Genomic DNA, 23,064 nt, shown 5'->3' with positions numbered 1-23,064 from the left:
ACACATACGTTTTTTTTTCTTTAAATTTCTTTGGGGCTCCAAGAGAATGAAACTTTTATTTCATTTATTTTTCACCTACATTCAGCTTTTTTCTTTAATTTTTAGCGGCCTCAAGAAAGTGAAACGTTTATTATTTTTTCACCTACATTCAGCCTTTTCCTTTAAATTTCTTTGGGGCACCCAAGATAAAAAAATTTTTATTTTATTTACTTTAAATCTACATTCAGATTTTTTAGAATTTCTCTGCTGGTCCCCAAGAGAATGAAGCCCTAAGCTATAGCTTGTTTAGTTTATACGGAAATCCGGCAGTGATTAGTTTTAATCGGGAGATACTTCTGTTATTTGGTGTACTATTGATTGACAATTAATTGCGTTTACTTTTAGGAAAGATGTGGATTATAAACCTTGATGGTCCTTGTAAGACTCATGCTAACAAGTTTCTTTAGTAATTATTTTTTACCTACCGTCCGGGGGTCCCACAAAATAGGGCCCGGGGCGAGGGCACCGCTTGCCTCGACCTTACGCCGCCACTGCTCGGCTACAAAGCATTCTTGCTTTTTAGCGGACATCTAGCACAATTTACGTTGTGTTTCTTGCATTGTTGTTTTTGTGGCATATATTCGGACACTGTATTTACGCAATTGTGAAATAAATGTAGTTTGCATATGATTGCCCCGTTAACCATCATCTATGCTAAGTGGGATGTTGTCATGTCAGCCAGTGCAAATCTTAAATCTTTTGAGGACAATAGAAAGGAAATTAATGAAAGAATCCTAATTTTCGAAGAAATATTGTGAGTGGTTACCTAACTTTTACCTACACAGATTTAATATTGCGTTAACGAAAACTGCTATAGAATATTTTCATAATAATAATATTTAACAATTTCAGTGTGAAATGAGGTTCATCAGTCTGAGTATTCTGTGGTCGGTGGAAAGTGGTGTCAGGTGAAGAAAAATGTCAGTTTCTTCCTGTTTAGTGAAATACTCCGTGAAAACGAGAAACATTGATCAGCTTTGTGTACGTTCATGATAAATTGAAAATTAATTATAGAATAATGGCTGAAGGCGGTGAAGTTCTGGAAGGATTTTTGTGCCCAGTGTGTATGCAAAATTTTGGGACAGCTGTTCAGTTGCATACCCATTTTCAAGATGAACATAATAATGAGGACCAAGATGTTCTTCGGTCGTTAAAACATCTCATTGGAAAGGCCACTAAAAGGATATTGAAGCAGGATGATGTAGATGAGTCACCTCGAAGTCAGGGTTACAGTGATCAATCTGTTTCGAAAGTGGTCCAATATTCGGTTGATTGGGAACCACAAGAATTCGGTGCCTGTAGGAGTCACACGGATGCATTCCGAACTATTCGAAATATGCGAATGGAACGTTATGCAGCTGAAACTAACAAGCTCCTTATAAGATTAGATAAACTTCTGCATGATATGCCAACTGACCCGGTGAAAAGGAAAAATCATGAACAGCAACTTGTTCCTTGGGTAAATGATGCTGATGTGAAGTTATGTCCAAATTGTGCTAAATCTTTCAACATAACTCGTAGAAAGCATCATTGCCGTTTGTGTGGAGGTATTATGTGTCATTTCTGTTCCGAGTTTTTGCCGTTTTCTAGTGCCAAAAAGATGATCAATCCTGCATTTGGTAATAGAGATCAGTCACCTTCAACAACTTCAAGGCAGCTGGTACCTTCATCAATTATTTCAAATCTCGGTACCCTAACAGGTTTACAACGTAGTGGATCGAACTCAAGCCTTAATTCTGTGCTTTCCATTGTAGATACCGTGACTGGTGAACAACATATTCGTTTGTGTGTCCACTGCAAAAAATTATTAGATTATAGGGAGGAATTAACAGAAAGTCGAACTATGAAACCAATAATTACACAATTTTATGAACGCTTAAGGGGATATCAGAAAGAGGCTTCAGAACTTTGTGTTATGTATCATAAAATGGCAATGTCTCTTAATTGCGGAGAAACAACATATCACCTCAACGACGCTCACGGGTTACGTATTAAACTTCTTAAGTTAGCAGAAAGTATAGATTCGTTAAGCAAGAAAATTGCTGTCCTGGGTACGAAAGATACAGATAGTCCACCTAGAGGCAAAGCTCTGAAGCTACAGCAGATGATACGCATAGCAACAGCATCGTATTTGAAAGAACAGTTAATAGGTTTACCGGCGTTACCGTCTGAAGAGGAGCTGAAAGCCCGTCAAGAGAAGAGGCGTTTAGTGATTGAGGCGCAGATACAGCATGAAAAGCAACTTGCCTTAGAAGCACAGCAGAGAATGCTAATCATAGAACAAAAGCGACACCTAGACCAACAACAATCGTCCCCGCGGCGTGACTCTACCATCGGTTTTAATAAAAGCAGAGAAGAAGTTGTTACAGAAGCAGGATGGGGCCCTCTCACTGCCCCGATCTTTGATATGGATGATCCAATGGTTCAACAAATGAATATAATTCGTAACTACATAAAACAAGCGAGAGAAGCTCATAAATATGATGAAGTAAGCACATTAGAAGCTAATTTGTATGAACTGCAACAAGAATACCAAAGGCAACAACAAGAACAAAACCAAGATTGTAGTTAATATAGAATTTCAACTAAGTTCACGAATTAAGTAATGTATTAGTTATAGTATATACATATGCATCATCAGTTATGTAGGTAAGGGTAGTTTATCCATGCAAATCTCACTTTCTTTTAATATACAAAGTTAGTTCTTTAGCCTGTACAGTACCTATACTAATGTAACCTGCATATTGGACTAATAGATTTCAGTTATGTACAAGTACTTTCATAGGTCACTTTTAAAAGATAGGATGAAGAAAGGTTTCGTGTTAATAGGGTAGGTTATTAAATACCGGTAAGCATTTTGAACAGTTCAAAGTGGTAACTAGATCGTGGTATCAATACACTAACTTCTTATGTATAGATGTATTATCTCGCATTATTCTTCAATTGAGCTTAGTATTTTATAAAATGGGGATCTTTCTTCCTGGTTCTTTTTAAAAACCGCCACTGGAGGCACTCTTTTTCAGCCATCGAATGCAACTTGAAGAATAGGTTTACTCTTTAATGTGTTGAGTATTTTTAAGTTTGGTATCGCCAGTTTCATTAAGTATGTATAAAGTTGTCACATTTTGAAATGCCTCATCGAATTGATTATAATATAGAAAAACTATTATTTATAAGTTTATAAAACACTAATCTTTGTAACTAAGCTGTATAATACAGAGTTGATTCTAGACCACTGTTATAAAACGTGGCAGAATTGTCTCATCATATTTCGTAAAATTTATTTATTCCTTTCTATTTCGTATATAATAAGCACACATCTTTTGTGTGTCTTGGATTTGTACCTTTTGTATATTACTGGGAATTTATTCTCTTCTATGAAATTTCCTATTCTATTACTGTATTTTTTTTTTATTTCTCTGGCTTAAGTTCCGACAAAAATCATCCTAATGACGCAATAAACGTCTAAGTTTAAAATGATGAACACTGAAATTTGCTTCCTCTAACCCGTAGTGTACAAGATACAGCCCGTTTTTATGAAAGGAATAGTTCCAATAACAGAATTTCAAATGAAATCCTTTTCCCTCAATGGATGATTATCTTCGAAACTTTCACGCCATCAGAAGTATGGGGTTAACTTTTCAACACCCGCTCCAGGAGGTATACTTACTTAGAAACGAGAAATTACACACTATTAATTTTATGAAAGTGGATCGAAACTTACCTTAAGGTAACTTGTTCCTACCCCTACCCTACTTATCCCTATCTTACTCTACTCTGCTATCCCTTGTAAAGTTTACCCAATGTAACAATTGGTGCAGTTGAACGATATGAGAGCCAAGGTTTGGAAAATTTACGGGTAAAATATAACGGGTGTCCTACTTGAAGGTAGCTCCGATACTATTCGCTTGCTATTGTAAATATTTCAAGGATTTACTTTTCCGAGGGACTTTGTAAATCACTTAGATGATCAGGAACCCAAACTTGTTTGTTACCAATAAGATAAATTATGGAAGTCATCCTCAATAACATGCAACATTTCTTCAGTTGTGTTTGGACGCTCAGAGAGGACATTTCCAGTACGTACTGTAACAAACCTCAATTCATTTCATACATATAGTATGGCATATACATGTTCTGCCGTATTTCCTCTCTTATTTATTTTAAACGGACAATTTCTAGTGCTACCAACGAGTTCGACACCCTGTACTATTTCATATACAAAATAAATGTCTGAGGAACTGATTTATGAAGTCAATATCCTCTCGTAAGACTAATAAGGTAGAGACAACATTAGCAATATAAGCTTCATACACATTCCAGCACCTTAAATGCAATTCCTTAAGATGTAAGAAATAACGGCAGCATCTCATGCAAGCCGCCACTAAAATTGGAAGGTCCATACTGGCAGAAATGCTGTCTGTGTAAAGGAACAGTGAGCGGTCATTATATAATGACATCCGTGTTCTTTATGTGTGCCGGCATGGTGAAGAGTAAAATGCAAAGCCGGCAATGGAATAAGCATTTTTGATGCTGTATCTTGTTTCTGTAAATTGAACAATTTCCATAGTGTTCAATTCGTGTTTCGGTTATGCTAGTAACACTTCAATATGATATACTTCGAGAAGAACGGTACATGCTTACCCATTAAATATAATCTTGTCAGTAAATTTTAAACAAATGAGCTAATTTAGATGTTTTTGTAAAGAGAATGGTATATATTTAGGCCAAGTAACAAGTCTAATTATTCAGATGGTCAATATTATGTAGTACGGTAATTGATTAAAGATCATGTATAAGTTGAAAGTGCTGGCGACTGTACACAAAAAGAAAAAACGAAAGTGAAAGTTACTATTTAAAAGAGTAAAGAAATCTTGCTTTTTACATTTTTGTAGATTAAAAAAAAAAAAAAAAAAAAAAAACTATTTCAATTCTCTTTTCGCTTCTTTAGTTGCCCCGCTAACGCTAAAATCCCATACCTCGAAGAAAATCTATGTGTTTTTCCATACCAACAAGTAATGAAGTTCAAAGTTGTCAAAAAAAAATCTTCCTTTTGAAAAACCGATCAAGGATTAAAAGCGTTTAACTTATGAACTGAAGTACTGAAAATATGTTCACTTGTGTTGGTGATAATTCTAAATTGTAGTAAGTTCTTTTTTTCTTTCTTTCGTCAAACCAAATAGAAATAAATAAAATAAAAATGTAAGGTAAGATGTATTTTGTCTTTTAAGTACGAAATAAGCATCAATTAGTAAGTAAATAGTTATAAATTTATAATAGTAAAATTGTTTTGTGTTTCCCAGTGAGTGATGATCGAAAGTTAAAACTGAACTGCTGAATCTGGTATTCAAGTCCATCTTTGATTTATCGCAACTGTACGGTAATCATTGTAATCATTGTGCTACTCAGGTCGCGCTCTGAGGATTACATTTACGTACTTGACTTTGGTGTTTGGTGCTCAGTCATTAAGACCTATGAACAGTATGACACATACTACTTGTCCAGATCAACAGCAATTGGGTTGAGGTTACAGTGGCTCATTGCTACAGCATTGATCTCTGGTGCATGGGGTCCTAATTCAATTCCAGCTCCTTCCAAATGCACTTTGTGATGAACAAACCTCATGTTCATTTTTTTTTTCTCAGGGTTATTCTGTTTCCTCGCACTTTCGTCATTGTATCGTTATCCATTTCATTATCGCCGTCTGTGTTAGCTTTGGTGCATAAGTGTGGGACGTTAAATAAACTCATTTGTGGTGTGGAATCCATGTAGACAAAATGACTGAGTATTGAGTTCAACATTAAAAAGTTTATTGCTGATAAGCAGCGAACTGAGTAGCGTAGTGGTTAGTGCATCAGTATAGTATGTCGGAAATTCGGGTTCAGATCTGGGTCCAGTCGCACATTTGTGGCTAAAAAATTATGTTTGCACTCACGTGTATGAGAAAGGATGTTTTAACTAAGGAAAATTTTAGAAAGAGCTGATATTAATCTTAACCTGTATGAAAGGTAGTGTGTCCAGGTTCTTTATAGTTAGTAGTGGCACGGATAAATTGTGCACGTTTTGAAAATGAACACGTTTTAAAAATGAATTAAGTGAAGTATATACTAAATCACTGTTACGTTGAAAATTGTTTTCAAAATACGAAAGATACAATAGGTTAAGTTGTATCCACATATGTACTACGAACTTCGCTTTCTTTGCAGTAGATCCGTTAATTTTGTTGTTGTTATTTCTTGGGGTTTAGCTTTTACAGCACCGAGGCTATGTGATACGTGGACCTACAGTTTAAGGTGAAATCCAAACCATAGTACTGCCTTCATATTTTCAATGCTCTCCCACTGGGAAACGAACTCAGGACCTCGCACACTAAAGAAGCATGCACTAGCTACTGGACAAGCGGGAAGGGCTTCGGTTAATTTTAGATTTGAAAGAATGTATTACTGTGTTAGTGCAAGTTTGACCCAAAGTGTGCTCGGTTTTCAAAGTTTGAAATGCCTAACCTCAACTGCATCCGTTCCAAAAAGCTATATACTTTGCCATGGGTTTGGTAGCTTCAAGCTTCCAGTCCAACTTTTGCATTGAACAAGGAGATAGATCTAACAGCACATCATCCAGGTTTTTTTTTTTTTTTTTTTTTCAGTATTAGAGAGACGTTTATATCAACTTTGGTGTGGGAGACCTGGGTTCGATTCCCAGTGAGGACTCGTGTTCGGATTCCACGTTAATCAGTAGGTCCCGTCTCTTATAGCGTCGCTGCTGAAAGGGACGTTACACTCAAAATCAACTCAACGTTTATATCAATTCTCAGTCCAAGTATATTCGTTTTGAGAAGCCAGATCTGATCTCAGTAAAATTAAACTTCTAAGGTTGCTGTAAGCGTAACAGTTGTATTAACTTCGTATCAGTATATTAAAAGCAGAAGTGTTTCTCTTCATGGATAAACTGTTTTTTGCGCGTATTCCTGGATACGTGTGTGTTGTGGATCTGAAAATGTAGATAAGGGCTCAAAATGTGGGCTGCATCTCACTCTTACCCAGTAGGTGCCTTCTCGTATAGCTTGAGTACTGGAAAAGAGGTTCAACTACAGTCCGTTTGGGTACTGGAAAAGAGGCTCAAGTGCAAGCAGTTTGGTTACTGCAAAAGAGATAAGCTATAATCAGTTCGAGCTGCCTTGTGGCTATGCGCTCAGCGTACACGGATTCGATTCTTGACGGAAACTCACATGGTTCAAATCCCTCGTTTAGCTGCAGGTTTCATACAGCCTTTGTGCTGAAAAGAAAGGCAGACTTACTTAAAGAGTCTGAATTTTTGGACAATTCCTACATGCGGTAAATAAACATTCGTAAAATTTAACTTGTTGGAGTTAACACCTAAAAAGAGTTTCGTTATTACACATTACTCTAGCAGATTTATATTATGAAAAATATATATTATTAGTTGGGAGTGAAGAACTAACGGAATCTGTAATTTTTGTGTGTGTTTGCTTTCTATGGAATTATTTTCGTTGGTGTTTTCTCCAGAATATTTGGTATAATGTGAACAACAGATACATGATGGTGATATGTGAATGGTACCGTTTTGAAAGATTATTCAATCTGAAGAGAATGGGGTATAAAACATGATCCTAGGATAAATAGGGATGTCTCAGGAAATTTTTAAATTACATGTGGATGTTTTGGGATAATCGGCCATTATGGGGCTCATTGGTAAATAGTCCCCCCCCCCCTTACTATTCAAGATAGAATCTTGAAATTTTGTACACATATTTAGTATAGCCTTTAGCATTTTTCAGTTGATTTTGAGATCTGTGTGTTAACAAGGGGGATCCAGAGAGGCTCAAAATTTTAAAACAATTTATATGACATGTGAATGGTACTGTACTGTTGTACAGTAACTGTGAAAAGGCTGTACTGTTCTGAAGAGAATGAGGTACGAACCATGATCCTAGGGTAAATGGGGATAATACTGTAACTGCTTGACTGAAAATCTATAATTTACCCTTAAAAAAAAAAAAAAAAAAAAAAAAAAAAAAGGCCAGAGTTAACCATCCATCTCTTTTACTAGAAATTTAATTTCATTTATTTTGAATATTATCCAATGGTTGAGGTCTTTTAGGAAAGGGGGCGGTGTGAATGTGTGGAACGTAGGTATTTATTACCACGGTGTTTTGACGTTTATTTAGAACCTATGCACTGCGTTTCTTTGATAACTGAAAAACAGCTATGGACGAAGAAAAGTGGTTCTTACTCATTATTAAAATTTTGAGTAATTTAATGTTGGAATCCAAGAAATATTTGCAAGACGAAAATAATAAGATTTATCGCAAATGAGAAACTAATATTTTTAAAGACTTTAGGTTGATCGGTTAAATTTTAATGGGGGACGTTCAACAGCGAGGCTATTTGGTTCTTGTCTGACAAGGTCAATAGCCTACACAAGCTGCACATCAAAAATTCAGAAGAAAACTTGAAATTGTCAATCAAGTATAAGGTCTACGAATTAAGAGAAAAAACTAGATAAATAAATATCAAAATATAAAGTATATAACAAGAAAATAACGAAAAAATAGCAATAACATGAAGAAATCTATGTAGAGAATTCTTCAAAGCATGTTAACCATTCTAATCGCACGAATAAAGCTGAAAATACGGTAGTTGAAGACCGGTTTTGTTCCCAAAAACCTGATTAAGATCTTCAGGTAGTACTAAACCAGGGTGTCTACTAAAATTCCAAAATGAAATTTCGTGACCTTTTCCTTCCCAAATCATAACATTTAGTAACATTCTCAAGAGGGAATTTGGGTGTGAATTGGGCCGAATTTTCATGCATGCGATAGAAGTGTGGTTTGTTTGCGATTTGGTAGCATCTAAAGCCGACCAGACACATTTTTGGTGGTGAATTTTGACGTTTTATACAACAAAATTTTCCAGTCTAATATTTGCACAGATAAAAAATAATTCGTGACCCAAAAGCTAAATTTCGTGACATTTTCTTGACTTTCATGACCGTTTTTTGATTTCGTGACTTTTTCATGACTCGTGACCGATAGAGCCTGTAAACTTCTGTCAGGTTGAAGTATTCTGGACATTCTACAAGAATGTGCCGAATACTCAGCGAAACGATACGATTTTTACTACGAACGGTGAGCGACAAGCATTAAGTAGAAATGTGTGAGATGTGAATGTCCAATACACAAGCGTGGCAAGATTCTTTTATCTGGGTATCAGTACGCAACATCATCTGCCAATTGCCTACGAAAAGTTTAGCTGAGTTGACCGAGTTCCTTCCGCATGCTTTGGAGCAAATAGCTACTAAGATCAGAGCACGGAATTCGTAGGACATTTAGTATTATATTACTTTGTAAAATCCGTATGAGTAATTTTGGTAAATGCGTGAAAATCAAAAAAGTTAGCTGCTTACGTAATGATATAGTGGGATGCATACCAGCTAATAATAACAGTGTACACTCACTTGTTTTCACCATCATCAGTACATATTAAAAAAAAAAAAAAAAAAAAAAGTTGATTAGAAAAACTAAATATTTGATAAATCGTTATCATCTGTAAAAATAATGGTTACGGATTAGTGAAACATTGCTCTTTTTGAGTTTCCTTTATAACTTGTGTTGTTGTCTCATTACCTGTGCCCAGATTTGAAGTGAATTAAATGTCTATATATCATACAGCTGAAAAAAAAAAAAAAAAAAAAAAAACTTTAGTCCGAAATGGCATATATGCATGGGCAAGCAGCGGTAACGTTAATAAAAGCCATGTAATATTAAATGTAGCCTAGTAGTTGTAAGCCAAGGTATTCAGTTATGATAAAAAGAAAACTAGTGCCTTTCATTTTTTGTTTATTTTAGAAAATTTAACAACAGAATTTGAAAACAATCAAGAGAAATTGTCCTCAGAATCTAATTTTACCTAGGCTATCAATAATATATATATATTCATTTAAAATCTTAATCGTGGAAAGTTATATAACGAGTTTGTGTGATAGATTGATCATGAACAATGCAAATACTTCAAAATTTTTTATGTTTGTAAAGGTCCTGTTAACTAATGTTCAAAGGATAAACGTGGAATCAATACTAATTTGTAAACTAAAATCAGTATTATTATTATTATTGCATGAGTAATGAATACGAGTGAGTACTTACTCAGTGTAGCAATCAAGGAAAACAATTCAAAGCATTTTCTACTCATATATATAGTACATTTCAAGAAACACAATGTCCTCAGTACCAGGAGATATTTACCAGGCAGCATTTCCTTAATACACAACATACGTACTAGCAAACAAAGAGCGGCTCTTAAGTATGGATTACTTGACCAATAAGACGATTGTTACTTTCAAGCGAATATATATAACGAGGATTTCATATTTTGAAATGAACAATACTTGGAGTGCTATGTATGTGAGAAAGATGACAAGTTCGTAAAATGTTTGACTTTACGTAAATGATTTGCTATAATGGTCTCCTGTCATGCGTGTATTGCAATCTCAGTGCTTTCTTTTTTCTTTCCATTTTTGTTGGGGGGGGGGGGGAACGGTACGTGACATAACCTTATACACTACTACTACTACACGGACTCCTTGAGCAAAGTAAACATAGTATAATGTATTCAAACAATATTACTCTGACCGGGAATTGAACACGATATTCCCGTAACTGTATAATATTCATTAGCATGCAAGCCTGACTGAAATGTGTAACAAAGTGAACACTTAATCCATAACATTCAATAGAGATTCTCTGATACACTTCAAGCCATTTGTTTCATTCATGTATCGTAGAATTTTGTTTTGGCCTAGCATTTTCGCAATTTGAACGTCATGTTAACAAGATTAGAAAAGTACAGACACACACAATTAGTGATTTGTAGTTTGAAGTGCTGGACTAGAGTCTTTCTGTTTCAAGTATACCCTCGGAAAATATGTGAAACATACTTTAGCCTTCCGCCCGCCCTCTTGCGGAGAAAACCTTCCCTTTCATCTGTGTTGCCAATTTTTGCATTCAGTTGTTTGGTCTGGGAGAGTGAAGGTCGTAGGTTACTTAGATTACAAGGCAAGTGCATAGCGAAGTCCGTGAAATAATTAAATATAACAATCTTGTCCGCATCCAACTAGTGAAGGATTTCGACCAAAGCAAATTGTCCCTCCTGTTGCGAGAGAGCCACGGAAAAACATACATTGACAGGGCGCCAGCAGGAGCACACCTGAAATAGTACGACTCTAACACAATCAACATTTGAATTCAGTATAAAATAACAGAGAAAAGATAAGGTACAGGTACTGTATTAAGGTGAAAGGAATAATATACACCTTTAAAAAAAATGTTACATATTGAAAAATGTTATCTATGTACTATATACATATAAGATAAGAGTTTCGTTGATAAGCAACACTTATAATTCAGATGCAAATGTTATATTTGAAATAAGTTGCAAAGATATATATTTAAGAGTAGCAGAAATGCTTTCTACTTAGAAAAAAATGCAAGCTTGATATTATGATTTGTCTTCCGAAGTAAATTCTTTATTGTATAATAATTGAACAAATACATGTATTTATAGATATTTATATATAGGTACATATAGAAAAAGAACTAGTGTGTGTATTTTAAAACATATACTGTATCAAATTAATTTTTGTTTTGGTAGTAAATATTACATAGTATTTATTGTTAATAGCGAATGATTATCTTTAAATATTCGTTAAAAGTATTCCTGTAACAAGAAGAGTTATTTATGATTGTAAATATTACATTCCTCTTGTGACAATTATAACTGCTGGAAAGATGTCTACGGAACCCAGAATAAGCTGAAAATTAAAGTAGTAGTTTCAAATTAAAATTTGAAATCAACATTCATCAAATCTTGTATATTATGTAAATGAAAAATGTAGTGTTTTGTGTGTAGGAGTTTATATAAATTTTCATAGCATTTACTGTATAAGATCCCTTTAAATGGAATGTATTTACAATGTACAAATGAGCGACTCGGAGGAAGACAGTGGTATCGTTTCTTAGTCTTCAAATAAACTTGAAAAGGAAGTTGAACATTCCCATGCAATGCAATGCAATATTAACAATCATATCTTGCCATATGCAGGTACATTTCCAAACTTAAAAGCCACCTACATAGTACTCTGTGGTCGGATCCCAACCCATTCTACCTAAGAACTTCATTTCTGCTTACTATTTATTGTCCTCCCCTGGGGTCGCGATGGCTGTGCTAAAGCGTTCACTTCTGGTGCATGGAGTCTGAGCTTTGTGGTGGAGAAACAACGTATCGGTGGGTTTTCTCGGGGTTCTGCGAAAAAATTATCTGTGAAAGAACTTGCCGATTACTGCTTAAACAATTGCTTCACCGCATCTCTATCTATTTTTAAAACTTTTTGTGGCTCTGTTTCTGTGGACATTCGAATTGGTCTAGAAACATGGAAGTCACAGAATGACAATAATGACATGTTTAAGGTTCTTTCAACTAGTTGTAACTCTGTTCATACCAATGAATGATTGCTACTGGGGCAAATATGCAAGATAACTACTCTTTAATCATAAATCAGGATGCTTGGACGTAAATAAGTATTAACATTAATTCAAGCTTGCTGCCTTGAATACTAATTTCTCTATATTTCCTCACACACTTGCCGGCAGATCACTTCAACTGCAACAGATTATTTGAATCCTTTCATATTTTCTTTATTTGCACAAAACTGCTCACGCCATGGCTAGTCTCTATTTTAGGTCCTGCCTCTATATTCTTGGATTTCTGTGTTCCTTGGTTTGTCACATGTGCCTACAACGGTCAATCTACACTGGAAATATATTAACCTATAAAGGACACTATGAACTCGCAAAATATTGATATCATGCTAGTCTACGTTTCATTTCAAGGAGCTTTATAACATTGCTGATTGTATCTGAAAAGTATTTGATTTATCCATACATATAATAAGTATTACTAACTCCAACAGAATAGTGTTCCACTTTAATCACTGTTTCTTAGACAAGGATTGACATTATTATGATATTACATGAAATTAATACTTGCTGTCGTCTGTATAATTTATTTATTTTTACAAATATTTTCAATGTATCATTGTAATACTGTTATTTCCGAAACCAATTAAGAAAGTGAATCGAAATATAATATGAGATTGAAGTGTCTTAAAACTTTTTATTTATTTATTTATTTTTTTTTACTATATAACAATTTGTTTAGTAATAGTTGCCAAGAAATCTGTGTTCACTTACTGAAACAGGAACTATTTCACTTGCCATTTTCGCAAATGATGAAGGTTTTGAATGTTGCTAACAAAAGTAGCATAGCTTGAGTCCTCGAATATATTATCAATGATTGAGTCAAGATTGATGTACTTCCGGTAAGTTTTGTTTCTCGTGTGGATTCTAAGTAAATATACTGTATATAACATACCGAAGATACGGTGGTTGTTTTGCTGTTTAATTCCTGAAAGAAACAATTTTAGGTAGATCAGAGGCAGTCATGAAGATAAAAGCTATCTGTTTGAAAATATAGGTAAAACAAAACATCGCTGCGCTAGAGAAACCACTGTGTAGAACTGGCTGCTTTCCAGAAGCACAAACGAGCGTTCTCATCATTTACATTTTCATTTTTGTATCTTTATTAAAACTATAATTCACATATAGAAACATAAAGAAAGATGTAATATGACTTTCTGCTCATATTGTTGCATATAACTTACTTTCGACGAAAATGTCACATACAGAGTTTTCGAGGCGCAGCGACGAAGAAACTGGTTTATTATGTTTTCATTAAGAAACTTGTTCGAATCGTAAATAGTGTATAAAACTGCACTTTTTTTATTACTAGAAATATTCAATTCTTTGAAGAATTACTTGACTCATTGTGGTAGACGAGCCACTAATACCATGGTCTTGGCTTTGATCTCTATACATATGGCTCTGCCTTACATTGTATACCATATCTTCTGAAAATAAACTGTTCAGTTACAATTTGTCCGTATAAATTATTGTTGGACCGTAACATTTTGGGTTCCGTTAGCATCGTAATACCGAAAGAGCTAATATACTGTCTAAAATAAGGTTTAAATATTCCTTTTTGTGATTATATCTGAATTTACTACCGTCCTGACCATTCTTTACCAGTAAATTCTGAATCCTGATGTTTTTATAATGATTATTATTAAGAACATGGATGTTTGCCAAGTGAGTTACCTTATGTGCTGTGAATTTCGTAAAATATATTTTTTATGTTGCTATCCTGTACATTGTTTTCATTCACATCAGTCGTTTTATGTTAGTGCAAATAATAGGAAAAAAAAATATTTTGTGTCAGAACGTCTGCAAGTATAATAAAGTGTCTACTGAAAGTAGGCCATGCATCGTACGCAAAGAACAGGTATTATGATAAAGTCACTTAGGTCGTGTTATATGTCAATTTGTTGTTGCTTATGATTTTATTGACTACGCGCTCTGAAGGGTATAGCAGAGTAAACCAGTCACGAAATTATAAGCAACAAAATATTGATATAAAAACAATTCAGGCGATATATATATATATAGCTTAACGATGCTTAAATAGTTAACCTATAAAAACCTAACCTATAAGCAGCCCACTATACTGTAGATAGTGACAAACTGTTTCAACAAACCACTGTCGTTTTCATCACTGTAGGTCGGAAGCAAACCACTAACTTATGCTGCTGAATTCTTCGCATTATGATGTTTCTTTCAACTTATGAATATTGATAAAACTATGTACAGAATGGATGAGTCCGTAAATATATACAAGTGAAATGGTTACACTCTGGGTTCCTCGTACTGAAGAGCTAGTAATGATCATAAAACCTTTCGAAAAACTTCCTTTACATTAATGCTAAAAGTTACTTTGGTTTATATATATTTATTTATTTATTTACTTTTATTTATATATATATATAGAGTAGCGCACGAAAAAACGTACTTCCGCGAGCATTACTCTCCCGAGCGGGTCGTGTGCTTGTATAGCCTTTTGTTTCGTTTTTTTCCTCCGCGGTGTACCATGATACTAACGCATGCACGCTGGCGATTGCACGGTTCACTGTTGGATGGACGACTAGTAATCGTCTTTGCATTATTCGCTGTGTTAGTCAATTTTCATAGGTCGCCATATCCTAAATTTTCTTTAGTACAGGTTTTATGAGCTTCACTGACGCCCTCTTTAGATGCGATTTCATGGGTTATGAAGGAGTCTTCTGTGCATACTGTTTTAACTGTAACACAACAGTGGTCCTCCTAGCACAGAGCTATTGTTTCGACGCTGTTTTATGATGTGGGGAATACTAAATTTTGCATGGGAAAGATTCACGACGTACTTTTGCCAAAAACTATTTTTTCAGCGATATATTGCCCACTACAACACCTTCACTCTGGAGCACAAGAGCTGAGTGAGTGATACCCGTGAGAGCGTTGCTACTCTGTAAAAGCCGGTTTGACGGTTTCGCTGTCTGCAAAGTTTTTCGGTTGGAAACGGATCAACTTGTATATTAGTGAAAATGTGAAATATAAATGGAAAATAAAAGCAAGATAGGAATATTATTTTAATGTGTGTTGCGTGAGTCATTGAACAAAATTTACATATGAGCAATATTGTTAACTATACGGAGCAGAAACTCATCTCAAATAATAGGGATTTCTACTACTTTTTTTTTTATTTATTTTAATTTAAAAAAAACATCGTGTGAAATAAATACAATAAAACTTGCTCAAAGCGAATCGCAAGGGGCCGAATTATTTTTTACCAAATTGGACAAGTTTCAGTATTATACAAAATTGCGTACAGAGATTACTATAAATCTGAATAATGTTAGGCACATACCAATAAGTATGTGTACCGTTTAGGAGTGTAGATTCTCGCTGATTTCATTCTGCATTGACACATGCTATAAAATCCCACAGTACATTTACGAATTACGTATTTATTATTATTACTCTTGTACACTAGATTTCATACCAGTATCGATTTCTTCATGGAACGGAGGGAACAACCTATTCCCTCCTTTTGAGTATCTTCAAGTAAGATTTGCATTATTCTAAACAGTGCATTTTGTAGGAGAAAACTAAAGTCCCATCTCTGCCATACTGCATTCAAACTCCATATCGTCTTGTTTGTATGGGTGCACCACCGATCAACATTCAGTTGTAGGTGGTGCGAGGAATTTTTCTTCTGAATAAACCCGAGCAGACACGAATGTAGCGAAGAATAGGAGGGAAGCTATGTGTTGGACCTGTTGCATCCACTGTATTGGGCATAGTGGAATTCAGTGCTTCATACAGTTCAGTTTGTTTATGTAATTTTAATTTGCTAAGGAATAAAGGAATGTGTTATTCAGTGAGTTACTGCTCTATCAAGTTGCAAGCATATATTTATCAAAACATGCTATCTACGACTGAGGATAAAGAGCTCTTAAAAGGAAGATATTTTGTAACTCGACGTCACAGAATCAGCATAAAGATTTCTTTCCTCGGCTTCTAGTTAAGTGCCTTTGAATACTTTTGAATGAAGTGCCGCATGTGACATTGTTTATCTTAAAAACCATGTAGTTGCATTTGGATATTTAGACTCTCTTGAAATAAACTGAAAAAGGCAGATATCGAAATATTTCACTATTTATTTTTTCAAACAACACCATTACTCCAAATACAAATATTGTTACAATATCAAAAGATATTAAAAAGGATAGCAAATTTGGTAGCATTTACAATGTCAGTTACTTTTTATCTTACAGAACCACTGCATATCGATCAGGAACTTGAACGAAACCGCAGTAAGGACTAAGTTAGTTATTTTTACCAAAATTAAGTAATATCTACAAGATACAATACTGTCGCAGGACTGAAGCAAGTAAGGTGAAAATCGGAATGTTTCTCATTCCTGTTAAGACATTCAGAAATATTTACGATCGTATTTTCAAGATAATTTGTCACTTAAAAAAAAAAAAATCATGCTTATATTAACAGTACATGATTCATATAAATTTTAATATTTTATTAACATAATTTTCCAACAAATCACAACTTATATGTAGGCTCGTGGAGAACAGCGTATATTGAGATGATTCGTGCATCCGCCAACTGTACTTGATTCAAGCCCCGATCGTAGTTCGAAATCCACATTAATAGGTCCCGTCCTTCAAAAATTTGGTGTTGCATGAGAAAACAGATCTCAAATACCTCACAACAAATACGAGTTTTGCAGTCAGTTAAAAAAAGTGGAAGAATCATTTTATCACAACAAATGTTAGAAAAGTTAAGCCAAGTGATCTGAAAGGCCACGGGTTCTTTGAAATTGTACATTAACCAAAGAAGCTGGTTATGTACTGCAGTTTTGTGTTTTATGTCACATGCTTCTCGTCTTTAAGCTAAAGGAGACCTTGAGAAACGAATGATGAAAGAATATATAAGAAGCATGTTCTATTCAAACTCGCGAGCCCAGTTCTATCAGCCCCTAGCTCAATAAATGAGCGCAAGCCCGAGTAAACTCGAATACCAGCGAGTTTGATCTTCATTGAGCGTGGTGGGTGCGAGTCCAATATAGCTAACAAACGCAAGATGGAGATAGCGTGAGTCTTACTGAGGATAGGGGACCTGAACCCGCGCGAGTTCTGTGACGTGTCATGTGAATAAGCTCTAAAACGGCCATCTCTGTGCCCTGCATGAGCTTCCAAACCGCAACAGATAGGTCTTGAAGTTGCTGACGTTATAATGCCTTAAGACCATGTCAGCCACCCAGACGAATCTGATTGTGAGTTGCTTGGAGGTGATGAGTGTGTAACAAGTAATCATCTTGTTGAAAGTACTCTGGAACTACTACTCGAGGTAGCATGTGTAGAAACCACCCAAAAGCATTGGGTGAATTGCCTGAAACCATTAGGAATGAAGCTAACAACATTACACCTCACAGATTTTAGTAAACATGTAAATACACAGAATATTGTGTGGCAGTTCAGTTGTGTTTACGGGAAGGGTAAGGTGGACATTTTCGAAATATCCTGTAACAAAACTATAATCGGGTACTCTCATGAATTTATTCTTCAACCTCATGTATCCTCAAAGTAAAATGAGTGAGGTTGAACGGTACTGAGTGCCCGTGCGAGTGAGGTTGAGGGATGGTGAGGGACTATGAGGGTGAAGGACACTGAATACCCGTGAGTGAGATTGAAGGATGGTGAGGGACCATGAGGGTGAAGGGATGGTGAGTGGCCGTAAAAACGAGGATGAGTGAAGTTAAGTGATAGGGGCCGTAAGGGCGAGCATAGTTGAGAGGTGGTACTGGTAAGCTAGGTTGAAGACAATTTTGGTTTGAGTGAGGTTTCGAAAAAGTGCCTACCCTTTAGACAAAACGACTTTCCCACATTTACAGCATACGTCAGAACTGACTGCAGTGATCTGTTGTGATTTGTTTAAAAGTTACAAGGTAATAAACAGGTAAAGATTTACATAAATTATCCTGCACAACCAAAGAAATAATGGCTAATTATGAAAATCTTGCTTTCTTTCATTTGTATTTCTTAAAGGCGAAAAATCGTGATTATATACATATAATGACACCCAAAATTATATATATGTACGAGGGTTACTAGAAAAGTTTATAGCGTTCCGCTATTCTATAATTTCGGAAGAGTATATATATAAATTATCTTTCATTGTCTGATTAAGTCGATTCGTTTACTTTTTATAGCAGTTTGAAAAAGTAGTTTTGTGTGAGAAACGGAAATTTCTCTTGAACATTTTCGGTCAATTGATTTTTTTATGATTTCAAATTTAGTTTAACCCAGAAACAATGCATCGAGCGACTTCATTTGGCTTTTTAGCATGAGAAGCAGCATCCAATTGGACTCTGTACAATTAGTTTTCCTGATTCCAGTATGGTCACAATTCTCAGTGATTAATTTCGTGAAGGTCATCCATCCACGTGTGTTGTTGCCAGTAATGTCGATGCTGTGCGTGAAATAATTGAAAGATATCTGCGTATGACATACTGTGCTATTCAGACATTCTTGCACATTGACATGAAAACAATACATATGATTTTGTATGGTCACCTGAAAGTACGGAAACTTTCAAGTCGTTATAACCCACACAACTGGCCGAAACTCAAATACAGGTTCGTGTCAATTGGTGTAAAGAAATATTCAAAAAAAATCTACTTGAGGTTATCATTACAGGAGACAAAACTTGGATCTATTCATACGAACCTGAAACTGAACAGCAATTCATTGTTTGAGTGTTTCCTAATGAGACGAAACCAAGAAAGTTTGTTTGTTCGAGGAGTGATGCCAAGAAAATGTTGCTTGTTTCTTTGGTTATACAGGACATGTGGCAACAATTGGTTTAGAAGATCGAACGATTGTACATGCTGAGTGATATATAATTGCCATACATCATCAATGAATTGCGTAAACAAAACCCAAGTCGTCGCATCATTTCTCACCATGATAATGACTGTTCCCACTCAATACTCCGGACTTTTGATTTTCAGTTTAGTAAAAAAATCGAATGATGATTCATTGTCCATATTCATCTGATTGTATACCTAATGACTTCTTTTATTCCCACACATGAAAAATAAGATGTGGAGTGAGCGATTTGTGCCACCTGAAGTAGCTGTTAACGCATTCCGAACAGCAGTTTCTGAGGTACTTCTTCAAACTGCTGTGAAAAATTAACGAATATACTTAAAAACAAACAATCAAAGGTTACTTAAACATATAAAGGTATATCCTTCTGAATTTTATATCGGAATACTTGTACCTCTGTAAGTTGTAGTTGTCAGAAACTTTTCGAGCAGCCCTCCTATAAAGAAACAAAATAAAATTCTACTTTCCTCCTAAATTCTTTACATACAAATTTATATAATCAAACACAAAGCTAACACCATTATGTAAGCTATCACATTTAATATCACAGAAATCAAATACTTCACATTGTATACTTTTAAGACTAGAACAAAAATGGTAACCGTAAAATTACAAACACATATACCCTTGATGTTAACAGTATTTTCACACTTCATTGTTGCAAACCCTTTAAAATGACTTTGATTCAAGATTAAATGTTTGAAAAATTGAAATATATAAACAGCTGGGCCACGTAGATAGAGTAAGATTCCCAACTCCTTCGTATATATGTATACACAGGGTGTCCAATATACAATGGAACCCAGAGTTTGGGATAGTAGAACTTTTGAACCTGAAGCGATACACAAATAATGATTATACCAAAATGAGGCCTTGTTCATGCATATATTTTTAAAATTAGGAAGCAACGATTGAAGTACACTAGGAACCACACAGTGTTGCCAGATGTAACCGAAGGTGTAAATCAGTTTTTTTTTTTTTTTTTTTTTTTTTTTTTTTACAAAGCATGTAAATTAAGTCATACGTATGAATGTTCTGTCGTTAATTTTCAGTTTGTTTAGTTGAAGCAGCTTGGAAACTATGGAGCAGAAAAAAGAATTTTTCATTTCCACCGATAACTAATCGGATGAGGCCTCTGTAAGGGATAAGTAGAGAAATCGTAGTTTTCATAAATTAACACTCTGAATTGGCAACTCTGCTGATGTTTCAGTGCATCAAAAGGTGTGTTAAGGCGGCAGACTACTGAATATTTTTGAAAAACTAATAATTTTTCTTTTGCCCGTTTTTCGTAAGTGGAAAAGGGTAATAAAATGTCACTTATCACAATAATAGATAATGTTATTCTACACCCGAAAATACGAATCGGAAGAATTTTCAGTGTTGCCATCCATAGAAATTACAGTGTGACCAGAATTTGAATTACTCAAAAATCTGGGTAAAGGCAGCGACTAGAAAAATGAACTCAACGGTATATGATGACTTATCATGTTGTCTAGATTTCTTGTTTACTACTTTTTAAATAATATTTCTATTTATTTTATAAAACTTACATAAATTATTACAAAATAAATAAGTTATTACAAAATAAATAGAAACATTATTTGAAAAGTAGTAAACAAGAAACCTAGACAGCATGATAAGTCATCAATTACCGTTGAGTTCATTTTTCTAGTCGCTGCTTTTACCTAGATTTTTGAGTAATTCAAATTCTGGTCACACTGTAATTTCTATGGATGGCAACACTGAAAATTCTTCCGATTCGTATTTTCGGGTGTAGAATAACATTATCTATTATTGTGATAAGTGACATTTTATTACCCTTTTCCACTTACGAAAAACGGGCAAAAGAAAAATTATTAGTTTTTCAAAAATATTTAGTAGTCTGCCCCCTTAAGGATCTGTCTACACTATGCAATTTCTAAAAACAATGAAAAAGAAACTTTGAAATTATTATGACAAAACGTTTACTTACATGCACCCGGCAACACTGCTACTATCACGAAATGAGTTATTAGCTCTATAGCAGATGCTGGAATTGCCCCCTGGTTTGATTCAAACCCTGGTCCACATGTTTCCCCATGTTGGCAGTAACTTAACGAAGAGTAGAAGTGTTAATGTTCTCAATAGTATTGTGAATGTTCGTTTCCACGTCTTGAATAGTTCGAGAACTGTTCTTGTATACCTCTTGCTTTAAATAGCCCCATAGAAATGAACAGCACTGTTGCCGGGTCTATATACATGATATCATGATAATTTCAAAGTTTCTTTTTCGTTGTTTTCAGGAATTGCATAGTGTAGACAGATCCTTAACACACCTTTTGATGCACTGAAACATCAGCAGAGTTGCCAATTCAGACTGTTAATTTATGAAAACTACGATTTCCCTACTTGCCCCTTACAGAGGCCCCATCCGATTACTTATCGGTGGAAATGAAAAATTCTTTTTTCTGCTCCATAGTTTCCAAGCTACTACAACTAAACAAACTGAAAATTGACGACAGAACATCCATATGTATGAGTTATGAGTCAATTTACGTGCTTTGTAAAAAAAAAAAAAAAAAAAAAAAAAAAATGATTTACACTTTCGGTTACATCTGGCAACACTGTGTGGTTCCTAGTGTACTTCATCATTGCTTCTTATATTAAAAATATATACATGAACAAGGCTTCATTTTGGTATAACCATTATTTGTGTATTGCTTCAGGTTCATATGGACTTGTGGTCGGAAATGCATAGTTTCGTAGTTATGGAGTGCCGAAAACGTGAAAAAAAAAAAAAAAAAAAATGAAAGTCCATTGTTCCACTACTACAGGACCAATCATAGTCGAGTCAAGACATTAATGAGTAACCAGTATGTAAACTATCGAAGTAACTATCTTTCAGAACCTCCGGTACTTGCACAATCATTTTTAGAGAGGCAATTTGGAAAGTACTTGATCATTCTTCACATACCTCTCTAAAAATTGTTGTGCATTCTTAAACATGAATATTTGGATAGTTCACATGCAAGTTCCGCAGTGGTGTCTTGACCCGACTACGATAGGTCCCATAGTAGTGGAGCTATGAACTTTTAAAGTTCTCTTTTTTCACGTTTTCGGGACTCTATGACTTCGAAACTATCCAAATTAGAACACAGTTTTATATGAACATTTTTCTTTTCCTTATTTTGATGTTAGGAATCTGTTTCCAAAATATTGTGAGACATTTTTGTAACACCCTGTATATATATATATATAAAACTAATAATGATATGAATAATCGTGATGCAGATCAAATTCAAGATTAATTACAAATCAGTGTTAATTTATTATTATAGTGCAACTAATTTTTATAATACACGAACGACTTCAGCCTGCTGCCAAAAAACGTAAGTACAATTTTAAACATAAATATGTACAATTTTGTACTGACTGACTAATATTTATTTCTACTTTTAACTATCACCGCAAAGCCTCCCGTATTTTCACATCTTCAGAATAGGGTCAGTTCAAGACTTGAGAAACTGTAAACTGTATACAAATGTTGTTTAAAGCTCTGTTCTTAACAACTATTTACAAAATTTTGGTGATTTTAACACAGAGTTTGATTATTAAATGACTGAGAGACTATAATCT

The 23,064-nt window shown here is 34.8% G+C and overlaps 1 protein-coding gene across 1 annotated transcript; it reads left to right on the top strand.

Annotated features, from left to right (window-relative positions):
- Nucleotides 1–918: 918 nt before the first annotated feature.
- On the top strand, nucleotides 919–14,310 carry Rbsn-5 (Rabenosyn-5). Its single transcript, XM_081769747.1, has one exon. It carries the CDS (start codon nucleotides 1,058–1,060, stop codon nucleotides 2,609–2,611), a length of 1,554 nt encoding a protein of 517 aa, XP_081625873.1. The 5' UTR covers nucleotides 919–1,057; the 3' UTR covers nucleotides 2,612–14,310.
- The last annotated feature ends 8,754 nt before the right edge of the window (nucleotides 14,311–23,064 follow it).

This window comes from Thermobia domestica, chromosome 8 (genome assembly GCF_964235325.1).
Source record: "Thermobia domestica chromosome 8, izTheDome1.hap1.1, whole genome shotgun sequence".
In the NCBI taxonomy this organism is placed as follows: Eukaryota; Metazoa; Arthropoda; class Insecta; order Zygentoma; family Lepismatidae; genus Thermobia; species Thermobia domestica.
The sequence above is the reverse complement of the archived record's forward strand: the minus strand, read 5'-3'. Positions and strand labels throughout refer to the sequence as shown.

Bases quoted from the DNA above. Each gene is read 5' to 3' on its own strand.
- Rbsn-5 (XM_081769747.1), top strand. From the start codon at position 1,058: ATGGCTGAAGGCGGTGAAGTTCTGGAAGGATTTTTGTGCCCAGTGTGT.